Source organism: Impatiens glandulifera, chromosome 3 (assembly GCF_907164915.1).
Source record: "Impatiens glandulifera chromosome 3, dImpGla2.1, whole genome shotgun sequence".
Lineage (NCBI taxonomy): Eukaryota > Viridiplantae > Streptophyta > Magnoliopsida > Ericales > Balsaminaceae > Impatiens > Impatiens glandulifera.
The window spans coordinates 10,424,297-10,444,039 of record NC_061864.1 but is presented as its reverse complement, the minus strand read 5'-3'; the positions used below and the strand labels follow the sequence as shown (position 1 = coordinate 10,444,039).

The 19,743-nt window shown below is 31.0% G+C and overlaps 2 protein-coding genes across 3 annotated transcripts; one reads left to right on the top strand and one right to left on the bottom strand.

Annotated features, from left to right (window-relative positions):
- Positions 1 to 9,282: 9,282 nt before the first annotated feature.
- LOC124931461 lies at positions 9,283 to 14,772 on the top strand. Of its 2 annotated transcripts, none has more exons than XM_047471927.1 (14): positions 9,283 to 9,717; positions 9,925 to 10,143; positions 10,209 to 10,307; positions 10,389 to 10,444; positions 10,667 to 10,778; positions 11,035 to 11,205; positions 11,400 to 11,651; positions 12,622 to 12,813; positions 12,911 to 13,060; positions 13,144 to 13,263; positions 13,622 to 13,933; positions 14,006 to 14,104; positions 14,185 to 14,504; positions 14,585 to 14,772. In XM_047471927.1, the coding sequence occupies exons 1-14, from the start codon at positions 9,580 to 9,582 to the stop codon at positions 14,613 to 14,615; spliced, it is 2,271 nt and encodes a 756-aa protein (XP_047327883.1). In that variant the 5' UTR covers positions 9,283 to 9,579; the 3' UTR covers positions 14,616 to 14,772. The 2 variants fall into 2 exon arrangements, with proteins under 2 accessions (XP_047327883.1, XP_047327882.1); XM_047471926.1 differs by having other exon boundaries at positions 9,919 to 10,143.
- An 814-nt stretch (positions 14,773 to 15,586) lies between these two features.
- LOC124931536 (polyadenylate-binding protein-interacting protein 12-like) lies at positions 15,587 to 18,511 on the bottom strand. The gene is made up of 11 exons (XM_047472022.1): positions 18,250 to 18,511; positions 17,655 to 18,154; positions 17,228 to 17,338; positions 17,088 to 17,132; positions 16,926 to 16,998; positions 16,728 to 16,840; positions 16,594 to 16,653; positions 16,450 to 16,497; positions 16,287 to 16,355; positions 16,011 to 16,072; positions 15,587 to 15,920 (listed from the first exon to the last, which is right to left on the bottom strand). Exons 2-11 carry the CDS (start codon positions 18,072 to 18,074, stop codon positions 15,863 to 15,865), a joined length of 1,059 nt encoding a protein of 352 aa, XP_047327978.1. The 5' UTR covers positions 18,075 to 18,154; positions 18,250 to 18,511; the 3' UTR covers positions 15,587 to 15,862.
- Between the last annotated feature and the right edge of the window lie 1,232 nt (positions 18,512 to 19,743).

Sequence of the window (19,743 nt, the reverse complement as noted above, 5' to 3'; positions counted from 1 at the left end):
TAATGAAAGAAAAAAGATATTGCATTAACTGAAGGAGCCATTTTCCTATGACAAAATGGTGTTATCTAGTGGGGGCAAGAAATACACATCGCGAAAGTTCCGATGCCATTTTCACATCAATTCTTTACTAAAATTTGTTAGGTTTTATTTGAAAACTTAAACATTTTTCTTTTCTTTTTTAACATGGAAGATATACATTAGATTTTGTGTATTGATTGAATTATTATAATTAAAATAAATTAATAATTTGAGTGATTAAAAAAAAGTATAATATATAATATTTTTAATAAAAAACTGAAAACTTAACATCAAACCAGCTCTAAAATTAAAGGGACAATTAAATAAATTATAAAAAAATATATGAATATATATTATGCTTATAGTTGTCAAATGGTTGTGGATAGTGGGGGGAATAGATGCAAAGCAAAAGGTGATGTTGCCAATATTACTAAAATCCTTTTAATTTAATTAGTTAAAAATAAAGAAAGTCAATTTATTTTGCTAATTAAGAAAGTCTATTATTATTTAATTAGAAGAAAAACAGAATGTTAAGATTCAACAAGACACAACTAATTTATTAAATATTTGTGTTTGTACTATTTAAAGAAATGTTTGTTTGATGCCAGTTTGGTTTACATTAGTTATATATGATGATGAATAACAAATATATATAAAGAGTAAGTAGGAAACATATAATGTATATATTATAAATCAGTACTATAGAATTGTGTTCTGATTCCAAAAAAAAAATCCCATTTTTAAAATACACCAATATTTATCTTGAAAACCTAATTAAACTAACAAATAAATAAAATAAAAAAATGTTATTTTTAATTAGTTTGTGGTGCAAGTGTAATTTATTTATGTTTTGGAGTAGAATTGAAGGGTTGACATAGTATTATTTTGTTAATGCCCACCTTCTTATTTGAATTAGACATTCTTCATTTTCAAATGGTTTAAACTTGAAACTAGTTTATCATGAGATTAACAGGTACCTAATTATTGACAGCTATATTAATATAATATATTCGTTCGGTAATAAATATATTCTTAATTATTTATCACACACCTTATATATATATATATATATATATATATATATATATATATATATATATATATATATATATATATATATTGTTTTGAATAAATAATTAAAAATTATTATTTTTCTCAAAAATTGCATGAGAATCCTATAAAATATTATTCTTCTCATCATGTTCATCTACAAATTGTCTATGTAGCCAAGGAACACCACACAATTCCATATGAGAAATGTTAATTATTTGTAAATATATTTGAATAATATGAACATTTTAGAAAAAAATATATTTATTTAAGTTATATTAACGTACGTATGAAGCTAGAAACTTCGACTTCAACTGGATTAATTCATAAATAAAATTAATGACTACGAGACTGTGTTAAAATTTGTGAGTAACTTTCAAAGTTCTAGTTGAAAGAAATATAGTAATACATATTTAGACACTGAATTTATATTAATTGTGTAACCCTAACAATAGGGTAATGAAGGAAACTAGAGTAAAATTAGTTATAAATAGTTGAAATAATATTAATATGTATATAGATAATATAAAAAAAAATAGACATTACTTAATAATATTTTTTTTATCTCCTTCTGATCGAGAAACGTGCAAAGAGTTACGGGATTTTGATACTTAAAATTGCATGCACGTAACGAATTATTATTATTATTATTATTATTATTATTATTATTATTATTAATTTAATTTGTATATTAATCTATATACATGCATACGTCATGAACAGTAGCAGGTGAACAATCTAGCTAACTGCATGCCCAATGGGCCATAATCACAACTACTAATTAAATTCTTTATGAGTTTAATTATAAATCTGCTTATTTCCACAAAAACGATTTAATTTATTACACCAATCAAAATAAATTAAATAGCTTTAATTTTGTTTATACAATGGATCGATTAAATCTTACTCATAATTTTATTCATATAATAATATTTATTCAGTTAATATTAATATTTAATGTAGCCCCTTTTATTTATTTATTTATTAATAATAATAAGATGTATTGAAATTGGTAACAGCTAAAATAAATATTGACTTTGTTTTTGAAGGGGGTAAGAATTTGACTTTGTTGACATCTTCAAATAAATAAATTATTAAGTAACTGTACTAAATTAAATTTAAAGGATAATATTGACGGAACTATCAAATTAATGTTCACATTGATATAATAATATATTAAACTTCATAAAATCTAAAGGATGGATTGCAGGCCATGTTTGGATCAGTAAGTATTATTAACATATATATAAATATATATTTATTGAGCTTCATTTTACTTATTATCGAGAGAAAAAGCTAGATGAGATCGATTTGGGATTTGCATTATTAATGTCAAAAGTAAAAGATGAAGTGACAACACAAGACAATATCGATGAAGTTTTTCTTGTTTAAAATGTTAGGTTTATTCTTGACTTATTATGGCGTTTAATCATCTCTTTTATTGTGTTATTGGAAGAAAATAGTCTAGCAAAATGTTTGAGATAAGTCATACAAATGAAAATAGTTAAAATTAGGAAAAGTAAAATAAAATCTTTGAATAGGATAATATTAGATATAATCTATATAGTAGCAAGTGTGACAAGTTGGAAATAAAAAGAAAGTTAAAGAAGGATGGATGGATGAATGATGTAAAGATGAAGACTTGATTGCCTTAGGTGAGATATGCAAACATTTATGGGGAATGGGTGATTTTATTATATCAAATAAATTTAATTATGATTTAGCACGAGGACTAACATTATAAATATATATATATAAATAAATGCAAGAGGATGTAATTATGTAAGATAACTTAGTTTCTATCATTTACATTAACAGATATTGTTGTTTAAACATGTCATATTAAAAAAATGAAAAAAGAAAACACGTCTCAAAGAGTCCGGGTCTAAATGAGGTCATATAAACAGGGGCGGCCCATTAATTAATTTATTTATTTTTTTATCAAATTTAACAAGCACACATAATTTGTTTTCACCAAAGTAGATATTAATTTTATTATTACTAAATAATTGCAGATAATGAAATAATAATAAAATATTAGTTTTGGCCCGACACGAAAATACGACCCTAATCGAACAAGAAAAAATTAGATTAGGGTCATATATTTTTTGGTTTGGGTCGAAATTAGCAAGTCATATAGGTTAACCCGTTTAACTTGATTAATAAACAGGTTAAAATCGGGTCGATCTGAATTGACCTAAAGTAGATTTGTCAACCTGTTTACAATTTTCTTTTGTAAGATAATTATTCTTGTGTGTTTTTGTCATTTTAATCTGAAATAAATAGATGTAATATTAATTAAATCGGGTTAAATCAGATATGTTCGAATTGAGTTAGTTAAAAAAACAGATCATATTCATGTTAGAGATTACTAAACAAGTCAGGTTCTTGTTAATATCTACCAACTCACTAACCCTTCAACCCGAATCTAACCTGAATTGTCATCCCTAAGCTTTGCTAATTATCTTTGGATGGGCTGTGAGATTGGTTAATTCATGTACTTATCAGGTTTGTCGACCAAGATCCATATGAGCAAAGCAATTTTCCAACCACATAAGATCATGAGTTATGACTATAGAATCCTTATAAGAAACTGAATCTTGATCATCCTTTGAATGTTTGGTTGAATAGATAGCTAACTCAAAAGTGAAGGACTTGCTATAAAAAAAACACTATTTTGTTTCCCATGAGAACTTGAAATAAAAAAATTAAACAAATAATAGCAACCCCTTTACATCCATTAATCTTTATTTAGAGCAAGAGGTTGAAGGTGGAGAAATGTTAGGGTGAAAAAGGTATCTAAGATTGAGTCGCCAAATCAAAGCCTTGATAAAAATAAAATAAGACTTTATATACAATTGTGTCAATTATGATTGTATAAAATGTAAAAACCAAAGTATAGACATGATTGTGGTACATTATAGAGACAAATTCAGCTTCAAATTAACCTGATTTCCAAAGACAATCTTAATCTGCTGGTATAATAAGTAATTTGCACTATTCTCTATTGTGCGAAACATGTCACATATTTTATGTTGTTAGGTGTGTTCTCAGATAGGATTCTTTATTACCAATTTGACTATTACCAATTTGACTAAGTGTCTCATGTGCCCTCTCAAAGAAAGTAGTAAAAGTATTTTTTTTTTTTTAATGATTAAACTATCCCTTCTTATGAGAGAGCAAATAATCAAATTGCTAATGTAATCCCATTTTGGTACTTTTGAGACCATATCATCACAAAAAAAATATTTTAATATAATTTTATGAGTTAAGAATTGGATTGCCAAAACTTGCATTTTATTGGGATCACATGTTTGGGCCCTTTGTGATTAAAATTGAAATGATGAAATTTCTTAAAACTTTTAAAATTGTGTTGGTTTCTTTTGATTTCAATTAAGGCCCAAACATTGATTTTCAAAAAATAAATAAAGTGGACTTTGGATTTCTTAATGTTGGTTAGGATGGATTCTAGTTATGCATCTCATTTATAATTAAACTTCCCAATGTTTTTTATTAAACCATGAATTAATATTGGCATGATTGTTTTGAGTTTGATTTTTTAATTAGATAAAAACAAAATAACCTAAATGAAATCCTTAGAAGAACATTAAGAAAAAAACAACAATGAGAGTGAAGAAATTATAACTATTATTGTGTAATGACAAAATGTGACTAAATAATAACTCATTTTTGTACTTATAGTTTATTATTTGTATTATGCTAATAAGACCCTATAACGATGATTAGGGATGTCCTCAAAATTTGGATATCAATGTTTAATGTAATTTTTTAACATTTTTTAAAAACAATATAAAGATACATCATTTAAGTAACCTAACCCAACCCAGCCCAAACTTATTTGGTTAGTTAATTTTTATAAGCTTATAAGTTATGACTATAGAGTATAGACATACCCTCATAGATAAGCCCACAACCTAACCCAACCCAGCCCAATTATATTAAAATATTATTAATAAAGCTCAAATTTATTAATTATTAATGTTGAGTACTCTATTTGGTCAAATTGATTTACTTCACTAATTTTCAAACAAAAATTAATAATTAATATGTACTAAATTCACTTTTGAATAATAGTTTAGTTATAAAAAATAATATGACTAAGGCAGCTCAAAAGTTAGAGCTCCCCTTATTATACATGAAGAGTTCAAATCTTGGAAATTTTCTTTTAAGATTTGAATTCTCTTAACCTTTGGTCTGCCTAACATTTAAATATGGATATATATGATGGGTTTATACATATTTGCATTATAATTTCAATTTTAATTTAAACGTTCTTAATTAAAATTAATAAGACTTTCTTCACTTAACATAGTAGATTAAGAATAATTGTTTATATTTTTTAAAGTTGTATAATATATATAATTATAATGAGTATATTTACTATTTTAACATGATTAAATTAGTTTTAACTTTAAAAAACAATTTAAACATGAATTCCAACTCAGTGAAGTAACTCAAAATGATAAAAAGTGATTTTTAAGTGACCATGTTACCTGTTCAATTCTCAAATTTTGCTTGTTATTGAAAAATTCAGCTTGCAATCTAGTTTAATATTCATATGTATATTTTCATATATATTTTTTAAACAAAATAAAATTATGATTCATATATATAAATTGTCAATATAAAATTTTAATATCACCCAAATAAATTTATTTAATACAATTAAAAAATTGGGAGGATAATTTTTACGATCTTTGAATCGATTCTTTTACAATTAAAATAGAGTTTTTAATGAGATTAAGAACATGCCTAGTCTCCAAGACTTACCAATTGTTTTTACGGACGACATTAACAAAATTAGATTCCCGTCTAAAAGAAAAGAGGTAATAGGCATAGTAGCCTAATGCGCAAGTTTTCAAAGATAATTGAAAAACTTGAACTTATCGATTTGCCTTTGGAAGGTGATCAATTCACCTTTAGGAGAGGTAATGACAATGAGTGTCACGTTCATTATTGTATCGACATATTTCTATTTAGTTAATCAATATTTTGAGTATTTTTTAATATATTTCAAAATGTATTTCTATGGAGTTGTTCAGATCACCAGTCGATTTTGATGAAACACCGAGATGGAGAAAACATGTTGACCATTTAATAAGAAAATAAATGATTGATAAAAAAAAACTTTATAATGCGTGTGCAATCATGGTGGGTGAATCAAATATCGGTTGGTTCTTCATCGAATAACCTCTTTATGAATATAAGGAATCTACATAAGCTTCTCAAAAGTTGGTTTGTGGGAGATCGTACTTTATTTTGTGCTAAAATCAATTACTTGTGGAATTAAATTATTGTCAATGCGGGGATGAGAAGATTTGTGAACTCTCTACTAAAGAGGTTAGTTATCGGATTCACATTGTTAGCAAATTACTCGATATGTGTAAGAAACAAAAAAATTGGGACACGCCAACGAAGTAGAGCTACATAGTTAAGAGTCGAAGATAGAAACACCAAGTTTTTCCATGGGATCTCTAACACACAAAAAGAAATAATGTGATTAATTTGATCTCGATCGAGGGAGAAGTTCATGATAGTGAACCTAAAATCTTTACGAGTATTGTCAAATTCTATAAGAGTTTTTTAAGAACCTAAATTGAATGATATAATTTTTTATTCAATTAGTACAACGCAAAAAGATATCTTGGATGTTTGTTTTAAGTTGGAGGAGGTTAATGAGGTCATTAAGGAATGTGAAAGTGATAAAACGTCAGGATGCGACGAGTTACTTTGATTTTTTTTAAGAAGGTGCAACATTTCCTTAAGATTGAAATTATTAAAGCAATTGATAATTTTTAACGTTTTTTATCATTTGATAAGAACTATAACTCTACTTTAATATGTCTTATTTGTAAAGTCCAAGAACTATTGATGTGAAGAATTTTAGGCCTATTAGTCTATTTTCGTCATTCTATGAAATTGTCATAAAATGTTTGACCAATAGGTTATAGAGGGTGTTAGAGACAGCCATATCTAGTAATTAGATGACGTTCATTAAAGTTCGTCAAATCTATGATGACGTATTAATAACCAATGAGTGTATTGACTCAGCTAATTCTAGAGGTGAAAAATATGTTTTTGTCAAGTCAAACATCGAAAAAACTTATGATCATGTAAATTGAGATTTTTTATTTGATGTAATGGACAAAAAGAGAATGTGTGCAAAATTGATTGGTTGAATTAGATTTTGCCTCTCCACGGTTAAGTTTCTATCATGGTTAATGGGAGTTCTCAAAGATTTTCCAAGAGCTCTAGAGGGATTATATAGGGGTGATTCACTATCTCATTTTTTGTTCGTCGTTATTATGGAAGCTCTCTAAAAAATTATGCATTTCGTAAAAAAATCGGGACTCATCTGTGAAGTGAGTTGTAGGTCAAGAATATATCATTTTTCCATATCACATTTGTTTTTTTGCTGATGACACACTCTACATGATTCAAACTACCTATAGGAATTTTAGACACCTTCGGGACATTTTATAGATATTCAATGTATGTTTCGGTATTCGAGTTAATCTTAATAAGTTAGATATTTTTTTTTCAAATTCTGTTTCGAATAGAAGAAGGATGAGGTTGACAAATGTGTTGTGGTTCAAAATTGGTGGTGTTCCGTCAACATATCTTGGTATGTCATTAGGTGCTAAATTACGATCCAAGGTCTCTTAGGACCCGATTATCACTAAAATAGAATGTAAATTGTATAGATGGAAAAATAAAATAATCTCGAAAGGGTCGGCCAATCCTCATTAAGCGTGTGTTGTCATCTATGTCCACATACATGATGTCATTATTCAATCTTCACAAGAGTGTGGCGGTGAAAATGAAGAGAATAATGTGCAAATTTGTATGGGGATCTTCTAACTAATCATTTTGTCATATGGTTAGTTGAGATAAAGTTAAATGTTTTAAAAATCAAATAGGTTTGAATATTCGAGATCTTGTTTTTTTAATAAGACTCTTATATCAAAATGGTGCAGTAGATTTATAACAAAACCAAATAGTCTTTGAGCATCGTTAATCAAATGTAAATATGACAATGATTGGTCTGGTTAGTTAATCAAAATATTTAATTATCTACTGGGATGTATCATTTGGAGAAGAATTTATTCTGTAAAAAAGTTTTTGTGAGTAGTCTAGATTCATTGTGAGTGATGGTTTTTCGATTAGATTTTGGGACGACATTTGGTGTAGTGTCAAAAGTCTAGCTACAATGTATAGTGAGTTTACTTTCATTGTTATGTGTAGAAATGTCACAGTTAAGGACATGTTTGATCCTTAATATAGTAGTTTCGCTAGACGAATTGGATATAAAAGAAAATTAAACATTATGGAGATTTCGTCCCATAATAAAGTTTTACTTTTGGTATGACGTAAGAAAATGTCCACATCTGAACAAAACGTTATGCGTTGACAAAATATGGATAATTGCCATTTGGGCATTGCTATAAGTTGTTCGTTAAGATGATTTCAAATAAATTTTATTGAGAAAATAATTTGAGAGTCAAAGATTCCATCCAAGATCTCGTTATTTGGATGAAACGTTATTCACGATAGAATTTAACGGATAATATATATGCATGCAAAAATGTTGTATTATGACTAGTCATTTATCGTATTTGTCATAAAGATGTTGAATCAACAACACACTTACTATTGAATTGTCGAGGGATGACTAATATTTTGAGTGTTTTGTAGAATATTATTGAGATTCATTGAGTGATGATCGAGTCTTTGGGTAGTTGTTAAAAAATTTAGATTGATGCGACTAATTTGACATATCTACATATTTGAGTTACCATCCCAATTATTTTTGGATGGACTATCTGGTTTGAGATAAATCGTCGAATTTCAATGATCGTAATCGTCTTATTCGTATAATTTATGATACTATTATTATGACGTTTTCTAAAATTCGTTTAGGAAAATCAATAGTGTCTATCAGAAAGTTAATCATTTTTTTCGAGAATTTACTAACTCGATAACTTATAGTTATTAAGTACCATTTTTTTCTTTTATTGTTGTGTGCTTAATAATTTTTTTCATTTTTAGTATTCAAGATATATAATTATACAACTCCATTTTTAGTAGTCCCAAAATTCTTTTGCAATTTTACCATGAAAATGCATTTCAATAAAAAAAAAATAAAAAATAAAAAATAGGTCACAGCCCTATTTATGGCGGGATCGTCTCTTTCTCGCTTCCAATCTCTTCCTCTCTCTCTCTCTACCCTGAAATTCCTGTGTCGTCAACGGTATCACTTTCTTCGCCAATCTCTTTGTAAAACCTTCAAATCGCCATCTTTCCAAGAATCCACACTATACGCTCTTACCTTTTAAATCTTTTGCCCACCGCATTCTAAACTCTTTTTTATTCTGTCTCCTATTACCTCGCGCCTCTCTCTTCCTACTATATAGATGCTATTGTTTAACAACTTTTAGGGTTTTGACAGAAGAAGAATTCGACCCTTTATTCTTTACTGCTCCTATTGCAATGGATGTCGCGGCAGGTGCTGCATCTGCCGCCGCCGCCGCCGCAGGACGAGGTGTTTCGCTTGGGATCCCTCCTCAACCACCCAGGCAAGAGTGGCGTGCTGTTTCCGAACCTCCTGTTCGAATCACCGCTAACGAGGTACTGCATTTTTCGTAAATCAAGTTTCATTCTTCCTCATACAAAGTTTTAGGGTTTCCAGAACTGCGTAGTTGCTTATAGGACATGCAGCGTTTAAACGCAGGGTAATCAGATAATAGAAGAAAAAGAAAAAGAATATACATGCTGTGTTGTGTACAGTAAGTAGTAAGATAAATGCTAATGTGACATGCTTTTCTGAAGTTGCAGCTGGGTCGGGACACGGGTCATGTAGATTTCTGTACCATAAATCTGGATGAGGACATCTTGCAGCAGCGGCTTCATGATGTTGTGAGGCGGAGGGAGGAAATGCAACGCAGTGAGGTTGAACTTCGGGCTCAGATTATTGCTAGGAAAGATGTAATGTTAATGCAGAAAGATTTTGATGCCCAGATGACGGAGCAAGTTAATGCCAATACCAAGCTTCAGGTCAGTAAACATTTGACTGGGTTGTTTGTGTATATTAGTCAGTTGAATGGCTGCTTGTCTTGTAGGAGAAACTAGCTGAAATGGAGCGAACTATACATGAGCGGGAAAGGCAGATTCAGGAGAAAGAAAGGGAGATACATGCAATCCAGTTAGACCATGAAGCAGTTAGACTTCTCTACTTCTGCCTGTTGGCTGTTGGTAAACATTCTTTGAGCATTTCTAATCCTTTTTAATTTTCTTGACAGGCATGGGCTAAAGAAGATCTCCTTAGAGAACAGAGCAAAGAATTGCATACTTTCAGGCATGTGGATTATTTTTTTGCACATTCATGTTTTAAACATATATATGCTATACATAAGCATCTGGTGACTTTGCTGATTTATCTAACTGTTAGTAAAAATAGTTGTCCATATTTTATATTATGTGTTATCTCAAAAGTTATGATGTTGAAATGCATCTTGTATTAACTTGATATAAAGTGGATGTTTTACTTAATGAACAAAAATACTTTCTTGCTTATCAGGAGGGAGCGGGATAACTCTGAAGCAGAAAGAACCCAACATCTTAAGCAGATACTTGATCTACAGGAACATTTTCAGGAGAAAGAAAGGCTATTTCTTGAGTTGCAGGAACAGGTCTGTCAGTTGTCTTTCTGTCAATGTTGTTTGTGGCAATGTCTTGGGATGAAGATATGTGCAATATCCAAATTGCAAAGTTCATTATAGGCATTCCTTATGTATTTGTACATTTTTTTTCTCTTTGAATGTACCCTAGAGAATTATTACTTTGCTATTATTTCTCAAATTACATACATAGTTTTTTTAATAACTTTTTTGTTGGTGTTTGATCTTTTGTTGAATTTGTCTAAACCAATGCACCATTTTTCTTCAGAATAGAGTTTCTCAGGAAACCATCCTTTTTAAAGATGAGCAATTGGGTGAGGCCCAGGCTTGGATTGCACGTTTCCAGGAGATGCAATCAACCTCTAATCTCTCTTTGCAAGCGGAGTTGCGAGAGCGTACAGAACAGTACAATCAACTATGGATTAGCTATCAGCAGCAGGTTGCTGTTTATTTTAAGATAAACTATCTGGTCTTATATTCAATCTTCTTTATGCCTGGCTTTTGTTGGTAGTAAATTAACTTAATGTGCAAAAAAAGTCCTTTAGTTATTAGTAAATGATTTTATTTTCCTTTAGAACAGTACAACCAACTGCTGGACTCTATTAACACTGGTTATTCCCTTAACTATGTTAGCTTTCGGAGATGGAGAGGATCTATGTGCACACTGTACACCAGCATCAGCTTGAGCTTGCTAGTGCAAGAGAAAGGAGTGGCTCTTTCCTGGATGAGTCACAGCTGCCTCAAATAAAATCCAAAGATGCTTCACAACCTGCGTTGAACAATGGAAGCCAAATTGATGTGAATGGAAGTGGCACAGCAGATACAAGTTCTGGGCCTCTTTCAAATGGAAATGCTGAAAATGTTACTAGTAATTCTTCCAACCAGGTAGGGTTGATTCTACTTTCAAATTTTCATTTTTGCCAGATTTCACCTGCAAGGGTGATCTTATATCACTGCATGGTTGAAGACTTGAAGTTTGACGAAATTTTGTTTTGTAGAGATAATGAATCTGTATAGCCTGTAAGAGCATAAGTTTTGGACTTGATATACTTTATCCATCTCCAAAGTTTTATAGAAACTAAAAAAACTAGTAGTGTGGCCTTATATTCCCCTTGTTTTTGAAAATTTACTGATTATGCACATCTTGTTTTTAATTTGTTTATGTTGCATTGTCTTTCCTGTTTGAATTATATCTCTAATTTTTCCATTGTTGAGTGGATTAAAACATGGTTCCTATGATTTCATTGAAAAGTAAGATAATGTGATAACATATGTTGTTTTTGCCTTTTCTTTGCCCAACAAATTCTTATGTGGGCTTTTGTATAGCTTTGTTTCCCTGGGCATCATACTGGTTCTTATGCATATACCTAGAACTAACAACATACTGTATCATGGTCAGCAGTTAATGAGTTTTGGAGTTTATAAAGGTCATTGTAAAAAATCAATTGTCATATGTTTTATATAGTTGATATATGTATTTAATCTTACTGACTCACTCTAATGGATCAATTGCCCCATTTGGATACACTCATTGGTTTCATATAGTTCTAGATGGAGAAACGTTTGGAAAGTAAATTTAGTCATAGAAACAAAAAAATATTTATGTTTCTGTATCTCAATGTGACCAAATATTATGCTTCATATGATGCTATTTGAGATAAAATCTGGAATGGCAGAATTAGGCTTGCATAGAAATTTCAAGACGTCAAGGTGCTTTTAGTGTTTTTGTTGTTTCCTGTTATTATTGTCAAGGAATCTAGTTTTATAAGATCTTCATGTATCCATCATTCCATTTATTGAAATTTTTAAGTTTAGCAGTTTTCATAGTGTTCTCACCATTCTTCTTCATTGCCAGACTGAACATGTTCATGGTGTTCCACTAGCCCCACCATCCCTAATTGGTGTGCCCACCTACCTTCAACATGGGCAAGTGCCAGCTATGCATCCATTTGTCATTCATCAAGGGGTTCACCCAGTACCATCCCATGTTAGCCATTTCCATTCTATACCTGCAATGTCATCTCTTCAGCAATGGCAAAATCAACAGGTACAGTTCAAAAATTAAATCATAATTTTATTGTTTCAATTGTGAGACTTTGCTACATACACACTCATAGAGACTCATTTCTTTATTTTTTGCTCAGACTGTGCCGGAGGCTTCTATACTGTCTAATCAACATGAATACCCATCATCTCATATGGAACAAAACTTGCATAGATCAGATAGTAATTATGACTATAGTGCATCTGGAAATGTGCAAGCTGTTGCAGCATCTGTGCAATCATCATCCCAGGTAGAGTTGTTTTATTCGATTAGACACGCACATATTTTTTTTAATTTTATTTTTCAGGACTTATTTAGAGCTCTTTCCTTCAGGTCGGTTCTACTGATATGAATTACTTGGTCCACTCTCAACCCCACGAGAGCTTGCAACATATTACTTCTCAGTTTAATGATTCTGTAAGACTGGAATCTGATTCAGTGAATGAGCCTCAGGTACCTGTAAAATCTTGTATGGTGCCTTTATGTTAGAGCAAACTATTTTCTGTTTTAAGGTATGTTTGATAAAACTGGAAATTAAGGATTGAATGTTAGAATACCTGTTGAGCTAAGCATAAGTGCTGAATATACTAAATGAAAATATCTAAATTTGAAATATAATTTAAGGATATGACAGGTAAGTTATTTTGATAAAATGTGGAAATAATGTTTGGAAAATACTTCAAGATTATTTCACCCTTATAGTGATGAAATTTGATTACTTTTAGGGGGTTAAAGAGTCTTTTGGATGCACTTAATATGTTTTCAAGTTATAGTATTAAAAACCTTATATTGAAATTTTCAACTGTCACAGGAGAAGGGTACTAATAATAATTCGTCTAAACTCCAACATGAGAAGAAAGAGTTGTTGAAAGGACAATCAAGTCCTACTTCAAATGCTCCAACATCTGAAAGGCCAAATAATTCTAACCCTATCATCAATGTGGGGATGAGTGCAAACAAAAACGCCTCTGGTGCGGATGCATTTATTTCCTCTGAACAAAACAGTTCATATGGAACAGGAAACATCATAATAGACCTTCTTGATGAAAGAACTCTGCTGGCATGCATTGTTCGAACTATTCCACCAAGTGGATCTGGTGGTAGAATCAGAATCAGCTCTACGGTCAGTTTAAATCAGTGTTGTTATCTTTATGGTGTTGAATCAATGCTTATTTATTTATTCAATGTCCGACAGCTTCCAAATAGACTAGGGAAAATGCTTGCACCTTTGCATTGGCATGACTACAAGAAGAAATATGGAAAGCTTGATGAATTTCTAGCAAATCATCCTGAAGTAAGTGTTTTCTTCTTCTTTTCTAAACTTGGATGGGAGTGGGTGAATGTTATTCAATAATTTGTGTTTTTGGTTATCAGTTGTTTGCTATAGAAGGGGACTTTATTCAAGTTCGAGAAGGTGCACAAGAAATTATAGCTGCTACAGCTGCAGTTGCGAAAGTTGCAGCAGCAGCAGCTAAGACGACATCAGTTGTATTTGGCAGCCAATCATCACTGCCGTCTCCTTCTGTTGCCGTGACTCCTATGGCACAGTCTCAACAAAGGGTAAAGAGAACTCCTTCAATTGATCCGAATGCGGGCGTTCAAATTCTGAGAAAAACTCAAGCTGTGAATGGTCAGTCGTCCCAGGTTTCATCACTGGCAAATGGCGGAGCGAATCTCAATAAGCAGCAGCCCAGGTAAGTAGCTTTTTTTTTTTGAAAATGAATTCAATATGGAAGAAGCTTTTAACATTTGTCCCTTCTCTCGATTGTGACAGGACAACTGCTAAAGGTCACAATGGCTTCTAGAAATTAATCAGCGGAGGATTGGTAATAGCTGATTTTATTGTAGTCTTCTTTTTGTGTTTTCTGGAATTTTGACTGTGATTAAACTTAATGCAATTTTTTAAGGGGATTGAATCTTCAAATATGGGAGAGAAAATGCATTGATGAATGTTTGCCGTGATTGGTTGGTTTGCATCATATGTAGTGTAGGGCAAGTAACTACATATTGTTGGTTTATTCAATAATTTATTACTATGAATATTATTATTATTATTATTATTATTAATTGGAATATGGGAGGAACTTATTATTATTGCTATTGCTTTTCATTTCAACTTCCATTTTTTACATATTTAGTCTCTTTAAATAAGTATATTAGTTAAGTGTATTTAACTATTTATAGCCATCTAACTGTTTTTAAAAATAAGTTTAAAAACAGTTAAACTTGTTCTCTGATTATTAGTTGTGACCTTTAACACAATTATTATATATTCGAAAATTCAAATATATGTTTTTCAATTATGCAAGTTGTTTGAATGTGAAAGATTCCTAAGAGATAACTAAGTTCATTCAAATTGATCTGAAGTTGTATGCCAGGATATAGGCTGATCTACACATCATTTTACTTGATTTTACATGCTTTGTCTTGATTTTGTTTAGTGAAATATGAATTATTGGATATATATATATATCGTCAATATAATCGACATTGTAAGGGCGAACTTAACTACTTTGCAATTAAAGTAAAGTATGTTACATTTACTAGTCTTGGAAAATGCTATACAAAAATAAAATGACCTTAAAAGTAAAGTTATATCGTTTTAACACAAAATAAAAATAAATTGTATAAGCGTCTAAATGATCCTATTATAGTTTAATAAGTAGTTTTAATAGTTAATGTGTTAGAAGTAGTCTTTTTGTCCTTAAAAGTATGTTGTATATAAATACCATCACACAGGGCCCAAAATAAGTAGATAATAAAGACAATAAAATCATAATCCAAATTAAAATATAAACTTAAGGCAGCCAGAAAGCCATACATAGTCTAGGAGATAACTCCCTCTATATCCATCATCCTTGAACAACAATAACAACAGCATAATATGCTAAGACCTGCTTGTTTGTATAGATACTATACTAGTCAACAACGATACCGGAATAATAATAATAATAATATGCATAACTTACACAACAATAAACATAAAAGTTGTCGTGAGTTTACGTGTATCGATCACCAACTATGCATATATATATATATTTATGGAGAAACCTCACTGCATTGTTGGGCGGGGAGCACGGGGCCTCACTGGTGTCTTTGATGGACTAACCCTATAGGAAGGAAGGAAGCAAATATATATATGCATTTCTCAAAATCAAACCTTCAAATGCAATAGATGAAAATTTTAATAAAAATAAAACCTTATGGGCAATGATCCAAGAACAGCACCGCTACAATTCAGAGCTGCAATAGCACTTTGAGCCTGTAATTTAATAACAATGGTGATGATATGTATCAGATAATAACTTTTCCTATTGCAGCATTAAATGCTCAAGAAACTCTTGCCCTATTCTTCACAACAGCCAAACAATGAACAAAGTAACTAACACCATCATTATTTATAATCCTAACTAATCTCATCAAAGATTCTTTAATAATACTATTGGAGACGAGATGACAAATGCATTTATTGTTACCATGAAAAACTCTACAAACGCAATGCGAGTTGAATGCTGATAATCTCCAAGTAACCTCAAACGCTGAACCTGCAACACAAGATCAAGATTTCCAAACTATATTTATTCCTGATGGAACCCGTATGGAACAACAACTCGATTAATCTGATGATTAAAAACAAACCTCTCCACAAAGAGTCTCAAAAAAGAGTTTCACATCTGCTTGAGTAACCTGGGGGTAAATGGAACATAAAGATTATAAACACTTCTTTTTTTCTTTCGTTCAGTAAAAATGCGATTAAGACAGGTCAGAATTTGCAATTTTCACCTTCTTATCGATGTTTGTACAGTAAACAGTCCTTGCACACATCTCTCGTTCATCTTCAGACTGGATTAACAAAGCAATTTAATTCCAGGAAGTACAAACATTGTTAAAGGGAAAACTGAAGTATGACGACTAACCCTGGGCAAATAGGTATGGTTAACAGGAGCAATTGCAGTTTTGGATGGAAGAACCTTGACCGGGTAATATCCAAGCATAGTTCCCCCCAGACTCAAAGCATTCCTTGCACCTTCTGCACTTATTTTAGATGAAAAGCACACCTTAATGAACTATACATATACATATAAACCATGAAAGAATCTTTCCATCAAACATACCTTCATCAGTAAACTCCACAAATGCAAATCGTAAAACAGAATTAGGATCACCACAAACACGACAGTCCACAACCTTCAGCCAAAATCAGAACAAACATTAACATTCATTTCGACGAATGTTATTATCTTTCAATGGAGATAAATAAATAGTCATATACATACCTGTCCACAGCCTTGGAAAAGTGTAGCAAGCTGTTCTTCAGTAACCTAAAACGAAAGAAAGACAGACTTCGAATATTTAGAACAGATCATTTTGAAAAGAAAACAGGAGTTATAACATAAAACATTCAAAAAGTCTAAACCTGATGATCAATATCGGATACATAAACAGTCTTTCTGATAACTTCTTCTCTTTGGGCCATACTGGTCCGGTTGTTCAGCCTTTGTCTTCCATTAGCATAGTTATTCTTCTTCTGTGTATGAACTAACAACATTAGCAAAAACATAACAACATAGGACGGTTCATGCATATGAATGAACTAGTAATGGGAACCGATTTTCGATCCTTTTTATCGTACCAAAGACAGAAACAACAAATTTCAGATTGCCATGCTCCTATCACTGAAAACAAGACTAGAGTTAACATTTCCAATAACTAGGGCAAAATACCCATCTGCATTATTTTGCTAAGGTGTTCCAGTCAGCCCACTTTACATTCTCGATAGATGATCAGAAGCAAATAAAGTGCGATAAATGAAAAGGGAAGGAGGATTAAGAAGAAACCATTACCCGTCTAACATCATTTCCACCGGCAATGATAGTGTTAGGTTGAATTAGGAAATTGTTAGCATACGCGAGATGAACAGAAGAAGGAACGAGACCTCCATAATTTGTCAGTGAAGGAGGAACAAACTCCTTAGCCATCGGATTCAGCTTAGACAACATCTCTTCCAAATCCCTCATTTCTCTCTTAAAACCCTCGCCGCCATCATCTACACCATTCGCCACTATCTGATGACTCTGAGTGGAACCATTGTTGTTGATTACGTTCTGAACTAGACCCATCTGAGGGTTGTTCTGGGTATTCCCGATGTTTGGCTGACCTGAAACCGCCGGCGTCGGAACCATCTTCATCTGAAAATTTTGATCGTTCGATTCGGTCCGATTAGATGGGACAACATTGATCGCAGCATTCTCAACAACTGCCATGATTCTATCTTTCTCTCTCTCTCGATGATGGTCAAAATAGATTATTATTATTATTGCTCTCCTCCCTCCGTCCGTTTGATCTAGTTGTATCGATTCAAAAGAAACAAATCATCATCATCATTATCATCATCAGAAAGGTGAAAAAGGAAAGATATTGCAGGAAGTAGCGTTATACCTAATGAGTCAGTCGAAAACCTTGTCCATGCAAGTTTTCGGTCCGCGATCGATGGCTTTATTGGGCGCAGAAGAAAGAAGAAGAAGAACTCAGCTTTATTTCCTTTCTAAAGCAAATCGCTTTTTCTGATTGAGCTGATAATCATGCCGTCTCTTCTCTATACACCTATCTTTTCACGAAAGAATATTGATGTCTACGATCATACACAACAAATCTTGTTTTTTTTTGTTTTTTTTAGAGAGAGAATTTGTGAGTTTCCATAGACCACTGCAGATGCTGCTGCTAAAGTAGAACAACAAACACACACAAGTTAAATAATTTCATTCTTAAATATTTGTTTTGTTTTGTTTTGATTTCTTAGTGAAACAATTATTTTATATGATTTATTTAGGAAAAATAAAATTATTTTAATTATTTGACATAAAACTTTAAAGATAATTTTAAAGTCAATCCTATTTTCTTAAGAAAAATAAAGGATTAATTTACAACTTTGAGTATTATTAAAAACAAAAAAAAATTGACTGAAAACAATTAGGCATATATATCATAGAGGCCTAGTTTAGCATTTTTCTAGGTTGACAGCTGTGCAGTGATAGGAGATTAAAAAGAATTAATTTATTCTTTTGCATATTGATTAAAATCAAATATATATAGAGAGATATTGAGTTTTTATTTATTTTTAATTTGCTAAATATATAAAAAGAGCATCTTAAAGTACCAAAGGAAACAAAGTTATTATAGTTTATTTAGTATTAATGTGTTAAAACGTTAGGTAAAAGGTCTACCAGACACATTTCCATTATATAATTAATTAGTATGCAAATGGGTTAGGAATATTAGAAGGAACTAACTATTTTTATATTCCCAGTTACTATTATTGAGTATTTTTAAAGAATAAATAATAATAAAATGTACAATAAGAATTGATTTCCATTATTTATATGGGTTATTTTGTACATTTATTTTCCTGTATTAAATTAAAAATATCAATCATATATAAATATACATACAACTATACAAGCTAAGTTCAATATTGGGAAATGGAGAAGTCAAACATATATATTAAGGATGTTTTCAATCATTTAATCTAAATGAATCACACTTTTATGCCAATAATAAAATTATATTTGTTTTCTAAATTGAGATTGTCATCTCAACCATATAATTAATCAACAACCACTTTTTTTTATACCATCTCAAAATATTTTAAGCTTATCATTTTATTGATGGGTGATTATCTACAACGATGTTGAGTCAGTAGTAACTTCGAAAGTTGCCATAGAGTTTGTAGTAGACTTTTGGTGATTATTAGTTTGAGCCAAAACATCTAGTTAAGAAGTTAGTTTGAGTTTGCTCAAACTAAAAGTACCAAGTATTGTACACGAGTTGTGAAAGAATAGTAGACCTAGAAGATTCAACTTGTCACCGAGTTAGTTTAGTTTGACTTTCTTCCAATTTTTTGAATTTAGCCTGAGAACGTCTTTAAATTCGAGA

Bases quoted from the DNA above. Each gene is read 5' to 3' on its own strand.
- LOC124931536 (XM_047472022.1), bottom strand. From the start codon at position 18,074: ATGGCAGTTGTTGAGAATGCTGCGATCAATGTTGTCCCATCTAATCGG. The intron at 17,339-17,654 runs GTAATGGTTTCT...GTTCATACACAG, and splicing joins GTGGAAATGATGTTAGACGG to AAGAAGAATAACTATGCTAA. The intron at 16,356-16,449 runs GTTTGTTTTTAA...CTTGTGTTGCAG, and splicing joins TTGAGACTCTTTGTGGAGAG to GTTCAGCGTTTGAGGTTACT.
- LOC124931461 (XM_047471926.1), top strand. From the start codon at position 9,580: ATGGATGTCGCGGCAGGTGCTGCATCTGCCGCCGCCGCCGCCGCAGGA. The intron at 13,061-13,143 runs GTAGAGTTGTTT...TCTTTCCTTCAG, and splicing joins CTGTGCAATCATCATCCCAG to GTCGGTTCTACTGATATGAA. The intron at 13,264-13,621 runs GTACCTGTAAAA...CAACTGTCACAG, and splicing joins ATTCAGTGAATGAGCCTCAG to GAGAAGGGTACTAATAATAA.